The 8,583-nt window shown below is 33.1% G+C and overlaps 1 protein-coding gene across 1 annotated transcript; it reads left to right on the plus strand.

The window, feature by feature from the left end:
- Positions 1-728: 728 nt before the first annotated feature.
- On the plus strand, positions 729-1,666 carry LOC108466739 (norbelladine synthase-like). Its single transcript, XM_017767110.2, has 2 exons — positions 729-1,138; positions 1,201-1,666. The coding sequence occupies exons 1-2, from the start codon at positions 955-957 to the stop codon at positions 1,491-1,493; spliced, it is 477 nt and encodes a 158-aa protein (XP_017622599.1). The 5' UTR covers positions 729-954; the 3' UTR covers positions 1,494-1,666.
- The last annotated feature ends 6,917 nt before the right edge of the window (positions 1,667-8,583 follow it).

Consider the following 8,583-nt stretch of genomic DNA (forward strand, 5'->3'; position numbering starts at 1 on the left):
AAACTTGTTACCCGAGAGAGATGAATATGAAAACCATAATTACCCAAACCCAAGAGAACAGAAAAACAAAAAACTAAAAATTATGGAGTAGCTAAGCCATTAAAATTATAAAGAGTTAAGGCATACATTTGATTCTTAATAGATGTACGATGAGTTGGTACCATGAACTAAGTTAGGTACGTTTTGGTATCTTTAGTAGGCTTGATAATGTGCATTATTGGTAAATTTGATTATGTGCTGATGTTTTAGGCATATTAATCGGCTTAATTTAGATTTTTCAGTTTTAATTTATTTGTACTATAACAATTTAAAAACATAGATTTATATTTATAACAATTTAAAAACATAGATTTATATTTATATTTTATTGTATTACAATAGTTTGATTTTATCGATTTGGGATCCATATTTATATTAGTTTAAGATCTATATTAGTTTATGTAATTTAATTGTATTGTAATCTTAAAAATATATACATCTTTTATTTAAAAGAATAATTAAAATATATTTCGTCTTAAAATTTATAATTTGATTTTTATAAAATCTATCTAAAATCTTAATATGATTTTTTTGGTGTAATGAAAATTTGACCCTAACTAAATTTAGGAATGTGAACACATGGATAATAGTTGTACCCTTAAAGCCAACTTTGGCACATTCTAAAACAAATTTACCCATATTTAATTCAAAGGTTAAAAAAATATAGAGTTATTGGATATGTACAAAATTAGGCAGTCGGCTAAGAAAAGCATCATTTCCTTAGACTAATAGTAGTAGAGATTCCCCCTTAAGAACTTCCAAACTGAAGGGCCGACCCTGTTTGAGAAAGGCGGGCGACTAAACCAATATCTTTATTGTTCGATCGTTTTGCAACTTACAAGTATATATAAAAGATCGGGGAAGGGAAGGTATCAAAACTCACAAGCTTATAAACAGAAAAAAAAAAAAAAAAAGATGCAGGGCCATGTCTCACAGGATACTCCGGCTGGTGTTCCAGCAGCTTTAATATGGGATATATACCGCGGTCTGGAGCTGGGGAGGCTTGTGGATAAACTAGCACCGGAGGTTCTTGGAAGGGTAGAATTCCTAGAAGGTGATGGAGGCGTCGGAACCATTGTCAAGCTCACATTTCCACCAGGTACGTACTTGATATAGTGATAAGTGATTCTATTTTGCAATAAAATGTGAATTTCATTGTAGGAAGCCCTGGAAGGGGTTACATGAAAGAAAGATTCACAAAGATTGATGATGAAAATCGAGTTAAAGAAACAGAAGTGCTTGAAGGAGGATACAAAGATCTTGGATTCGATGTGGTTCGTATTCGGTTAGAGATAGTGGAGAAAGATTTGGAATCATGTATGGTGAGGTCAACTATAGAGTATGAAGGAGAAGAGAAGCTTGTTGATGTTGTTTCCCATGTCAACGTTAAGCCACTGGAAATGATTGCTGAAATAATTGGGAAACATCTCTGTCAAAACAAATCCACTCTCTAGGATTTTCTTTTTCCATGTTCCTATCCAACTACTACGTTTCATTGCTCATTTCTCATGTATATGCAAGATATGATGAATATAAAGAGAATGTTTGAGGTCTATAGTTGCCCTTTTAATAATGTTATCTTCAAAATTCAATGTGACTTAATTGATAGTTTGATGTTATTATATAACCAGGGTTTGCTGCTTCATTATAATATCAATTGAATTTATGGCTCTATTTCTTCTTTTGTTTATTGGGTCAATTTTTTTATTTAAATATGGTGATTAGTTCCTAATTTTGGTATGTTACTAAATATCCTCTCACAAGTTTAACACTATGTTTGGATTAAAAGTAGTGAAGAAACAAAAAGTAAAATCGGGAAAAAAAAATTCTCTTTCTTTTTCTTAGCTTTACCCCCCCTAATTGGGGTTGTAACACCCTTAACTTGTATCTGTTGCTGAAATAGAGTTTTGGGGCATTACCGGAACATTTAGAAACATTTACAGATAAATCATGCAAGTTACTATTCATTAACTGAGATTATTCGAAACGTCCCTTAAATGGATCCTCGATGCCCAATACGAACTTTAGAAACGAGTTAGGACTTAATCGAAAACTCTGAGAATTTTTCGCAAAATTTCAAAATTTCTCCAAGGTGCAAGGCTCACACATCCGTGTGGTCCAAAGGACACGCCCGTGTGACCCTGGGACACGCCTGTGCTAGAGGCCGTGTTCAACCCCGTGTAACTCTAACTTGTACACACGGCCATGGCACATGTCCGTGTGCTTCGCCGTGTGGTTAATTAGCTTAATTCGAATTAGGTGCAGGTTTCACACGACTGAGACATACGCCCGTGTCTCTGCATGTGTGCCCAATTTTGAGCATTTTGTTTCTCAAAATAAAGGTGCAGGGGACACACAGCCTAACCATATTCCCGGGTTGCCAGGCCGCGTGTTACACACGGCCTAGACACATGCCCATGTGGACAAAATAAAGCCATTTCTAGCTCCATTTCTCACCCAAAATTTCTCCCAAGACCTGCACTTGAAACACACATCCAATACCAACCAATTCCAAACATACAAATTAAACAATTCCATCATTCAACAAGGCATTTCATCTCAAGCACAAGTGTTTATAAACTTACCTTGGTTTAACTTAAGCAATAACAACATTTGGTCACATATACTCAACTTACCACATGTGGACATATATCATAATAACCTACATAGTAATACCAAAATGAACTATTACTAACCATTCCAATGGCTAGGTTACAAAACATCATTTTTAAGCCACTATTGGCCAAGTTGTCTTATACATGCCATTATACCAAAATGTGTGACGATGCTCCAATGATCTTCCAACCTTCACGAGCTTCCGAGCATTATAAAACAGGGAAAAATAAATGGAGTAAGCATTACATGCTTAGTAAGTTCGTATAATAGAAACTAAACTTACCAATCTTGTTTATTAAATTTAAGCACACAACATCATGTTTCCGTCCATTAGAAAAATGTTCTAAGCACATGCCTTCAATCAAACATGTTAGCCACACCACTTACATACATGTCAAATAAAGGTAGATGAGCTCATCGTGCAATGTTCTTTCAAGATTACCATTTTATCACATGATTCTTATACCATGTCAAGAGTTTTATGTCCGTTAAATCATTGAAATTCCGATGGATGTTCAAGTAGTACACTCGTAGTGTACGATTCATTAATCCGTCAATTCTTATTCATGGGTACCCATTAGGGCACTTAACCAAGAAACACTCTTTCGAGCCACATTGTATAACAGGATTACCAGTCCCGGCTAAATACTTTTTAATACATATGCTCAGAGGAGCTCGATTAGGATTTACCAGTCCAGGCCAAACCCTAATCATAACGTATGCTCAAGAGGTATTATATCGGATTATTATCTAGGATAAATCCTTTCTAATACATGGTCAATGGGATTACTCACCCAAGCTAAATCTCGTTTGCAACAAAGCAGGGCCTTATTAATTTTGGGAAAATGCATATAATCATCGAAACTCAACATTCAATCGGAACTAACCCTTTATCACCATTACAAGCATGTAGCAATTTTCCATCATAGCATACAAGTAAAGCACATTAACATAAATCACATTACATACAAACACAACATTCAATTAACATAATTACATGTCCGATTAAGTTACACAAACTTACCTCGACACTTGTTCGCGTAAAAGTCTATTAATCCAAAATATTTTCTTTTCTTAGATCTAGCCTTGAGTTTGTGTTTTCCGAATCTATATAAATTAATTTAACCATCAACTTCATACATTTCATGTTTCAATGGACTCAATTTACGTCCTAGACAAAATTACCATTTTGCCCCTAACTTTTCCATAAATTTTGATTTTGTCCCTAGGCCCGGAAAATGAAACTTGTACAAAATACTCCTTATTCCAAGCCTAACCGAAGCCTTATTACAAATTTTCCAGCACATGTATTCATAAAATTTTAGAATTTTTCATCAAATTTTACAACTTTTCATTTTAGTCCCTAAATCAAGTTTTCATAAAAAATCACTTTGTAAAAGTTGTTTATCTATCAATAATCTTTTATTTTCTACCATAAATTTATAATTTCCAGCATATACATCCATAACCCATTTTTATACCTTGATAACTTTTCAAATTAATCCCTCAAATAGAGAGATTAAGCTATCTCGGTTTCAAAAATACCAAAATTACTATAACCGAGTCAAGAGAACTTACCCAATTGAGGCTTGAAAGTTTCTCCTCTCTCTCCTAGGGTTTCCATAAAATTTTAGGTTGAAGATGATGAAAATAAGATGATTTATTTCTTTTCATCTTTTAATTAATTAAGTATTTTGGTATTTCCAATTTAGTCATTGCCCTTTTTCTATAATTCCATGGATGAGTCACCAAGAAAAATCTACATACTTTTCTTAGTGGTCTAATTACCGTATAAGGACCTTAAGTTTTGAATTCCATAGCTATTTGATCCTCATAGCTACTAGAATTTAACTTTCGCATTTTATTCGATTTAGTCCTTTTGGTAATTAGGCACTAAATAGATAAAATTTTCGTATCAAAGTTTTCACATGTCTCGTCTATGATATTGCAGACCATATAATAAAATAAAAATAAAATATATTTTGGGTCAGATTTGTGGTCCCGAAACCACAGTTTCGATTTCAATAAAAAATGGGTCGTTATAGGGGTAACTAAAAAAATAACTTTTAAGAGAAAGCAAAAGGGTACTTAATTTCCCTTACTTTATATAGTTTAGATTATCAAGTCTATCCAAACAAAGGAAAGAAACAAAAATCCCCTACCTTCGCATCATGCCCCGCCTCCCCACCTCCTCTTTAAAATTTTGACACATCGATTTTTTTTTTTAAACATCGGTTTATTATGGGTTCAAATATGCCAAAGGTCTCTATTGTAACATCCCAAACCCGACCTAGAAGTTTAAGCTGAATTTGGATGAGTTACACCAATGTATTGAAAACTGATTTCTTTCCAAAGTTTTAACTTTGAAAACTAGAATTCATTTTAGTCGATTTAGATGGTTTTGTAGTTTCATTTTAAAACTGTGAAAATAATGACGAGATTATAAAAGAAACCAGGAAAGTCCAAAACATGATTACAAACCCAAAAGATTAAATCATAGTAATTTCAGTGCAAAAAAACTGAGCTCCCGTACACTGTTCGATCCTAAATCAGATGTTTTCTTGAACTGGCAAAGGTGAGAAAAATGGTGAGTTTCCAAACATCGTGTATAACCAACTCAATTACAAATAAACAGAGCTTAATATATAAATTGTAGTAATGCAAAAAACTTAATAATAGTTGTATAACCAGTACGAAGCAAATATAGAGTATCATAAAGATTTCAACAAAGGTAGTACAACAGAACAAAGCAAAACAGAACAGAGCAAAATAGGATAGAGCAAAACCAAACAAATCAAATAGAACAGAACCGAATAGAGAAAAAACAGTATGAAACGGAATAGAGCAGAACTGAACGGAGTAAAGCAGAATGGAATAGAACAGAACAAAGCGTATACGTTTATGCAGATGCAATATTTCTCAAATAGATCAAAATATAGATTTATCAGAAAACATCTTACCCAACTCCGCTACATATCAAAATAGAGTTCCCCCAGAGATAACTGTGGACAGTGCCGCTAGAATATTTATATTTGAAATTGCCATAACAGATATACGTGGTCAAACCACTATATCATAGTCGAGCTGCCAGAACAGAATTGTCGATAAACCACCAGATAATGCAGATCATTAAACTGCCAGAAACTTCCTCCTTTCACATCAACGCAAATCCCATGCAATGTGTCATGGCACGCGTATACAGAATTAGAGTGATGAGCATGTAAGTAATGCTATCATTCAATAATATAATCAATAGACATGGGAGTTCATGTTTTGTAAAATAAACTTATCGAACCTCAACAGATCATATCAGATTTTCCATGAAATCACATGCATAGTTATAAGTCAGAATTAGTAAAAATCAATCTAACATATTCAGATATCGTATATTCTTCATCAACAAAGTAACATAGAGACGTACCAGCAAACTTAATAGAATAAAGACTGTACCTGAATAATTTGCATACATTACACAATAGAACACTACATTTTGACAGTTTCTATGTACTTAGGTTTAACATAGTAGACATACGTACCGTTCTTAAGTTGTTCATCATTAGATCATCAGATATCAAGTTATACAGTCTAATTCAGATTGTATAAACCCTACAGAAAGCATGTATTCATTTCAAACGATGCTTGTGGTCTGAATGGAAAATTCCAAATATTATTTCACATGCCCTATGGTTTCACACTGCCTAGAGAACTGGCCCATGTGACTCCACACGGTTTGGCACACATCCGTGTACTGGCCCATGTGTCCCACACGGCTTGACACATGCCTGCGTCATTTACCCATGCAGTCGTAATTCATAAACAATGAGTTACATGGCTTGGACACACGCCTATGTCTGTAATAGCCCTTTTTCAGTGAAATCAGAACAGTGGTTTTGGGACCACAAATCTGACGTGAAAATATTTATTTTAATATTATGTTGAAAGTCTACAGTATGATAGTAGTGTCATATAAAACTTTCATTCAGAAATTTTGACGTTTGCATGTTTAATTTGGTGAAAAGAACTAAGTCGTTAAAGGTGCAAATAAGTTAGAAAGAATAAATACCGAAAAATTTATTTTGGAAGATGTTTGATTGTCTCGGTTTTAGAAAGAAATCATATTCCATAAGTTAGAACACGATATTTTCGTAATTCTCGAGATTTTTAGAAAAAAAGTTTGTTTGTTCAGATTTATTGAGAAAATCAAAACCCCGTATGTTAGTGAACGACCTTTCGAATTTTAAAAACATAGAGCATTGCTTATTTTAAAAGCAAAAATTTTTAATGCATCACGTAAAATGTAACGTAGTTTTGTGGTGAAATGTAAAATGAGTTGCGGTGTTTGCGTGCATAACAGAATAATAAATATGTTAATGTAAATGACAATATGAAGAATGCAAATAAAATAAATAAAGAAGGCGAAATAAAATAACAAATAATAAGAATAACAAACTAAAATTTGAAGCTAAAGACCTAATATTACATAAATAAATAAATAAATATGGTGAAAAACAATTTAAGAATAATAATATTAGTAATAATGATGATGATATTAATAGTAATATAATAATATAATAATAATAAAATAAATAAAAAACTAAAGTTTTAAAATTATCTAAAAGGATATAAATAGATAAATGATAAAATAAGATAAATGTATGTATATAAAAAATTTAGGTAAATAAATATACATATATAAAATAATAATAGCAATAATATTGCAAAACTAATTAATATAGTAATATGATAATAAAAAAATAAGTAAATACAAAAAAAAAAAAAAGAAACTAAGTCGATTTTTTTCCAAAAACTTCATTTTTCACTTGCTTCAAAAAAAAAAACTTTCTTCTCTTTCTGGGTATAGCCTAGAATCCGGCAAGGTTTTAGCAAATCGTTGTCGCTGCTTACGACGACATCATCTGATTGGGCGGAAAGCTGAAAATTTTCCATTTTTCCCGGGCGATCAAAAAATAAGTAAGCCCCCTCCTTTCTTATTTTTATTATATATATGTATGTATAAAAAGAGTTTCGAAAAAAAGAAAAAAAGAAAGTAAAAAAAAAAGATGAAACCACCTTAGTAGATCTCTTGCTTCTTTGTTTTTGTTGTTTTTTTTAACTTCTTTTTTTAGATTGATTCCAAAAAAAAACCCTTTTACATTTTGTTTTTGATGGCTTTTATAGTTTTTTACAAAGTTTTTAACTCATTTTTTTTTATGTTTACTGTCACTTCTGCTGCAGGTGGCGGCCAAGTGGAGGGTGGTGGTCGACGTGATAAGGGCAGTGGCAGCAGGCTAGTCAGAAGGCAGTCAGAGGCTAGGGTAGCTAGGGTCAGTAGTGGCGGTGCCACTTGAGTAAAAGGGGATTAGGGTTTTATTTATTTTTGATAATTTTGAGGGTATCGGGCCTGTTGGGTTAGGGTTGTTGGGTTTAGGTTCGGGTTTGGATATTGTGTTTGGTTTTTTAGGCCTTGGAAATTGGGTCTAAATTTATTTGTAAAATGGACTGTTTAATCTATTTGTATTTTGGGTCTTTGGTGTTTTTCTCTGCTTGTTGGGCCCGAGCAGAATAGGGCTTGTTTAGCTGCCCTTTTTTGCTTATTGTCGTGTAACGGGAATAGAGCAAAGACTACAAGAATCTATGGATCCTATATAAAAGGATGATAATCCTTTTCTTCTTCTTCTTCGATGTTGTAACAATGAGCCGGAGCCTCATAAATACTTATCTGGATCGGTTTCACATCCTCTTGTTTGTTCACCTTGACCATGGAAGCTAAAGTTGCTAGGGCGTCAGCCATCTGATTTTCTTCTCGCGGGAGGTAACAGAAGGTGATATCATCAAACTGTTTAATTAATTCAAGGACCAACTTCGATAATCGATCAATTTGGGATCTCTTGTCTCCCATTCACCTTTAAGTTGATAGATCACTAGCAT

This window comes from Gossypium arboreum, chromosome 2 (assembly GCF_025698485.1).
Source record: "Gossypium arboreum isolate Shixiya-1 chromosome 2, ASM2569848v2, whole genome shotgun sequence".
NCBI lineage: Eukaryota > Viridiplantae > Streptophyta > Magnoliopsida > Malvales > Malvaceae > Gossypium > Gossypium arboreum.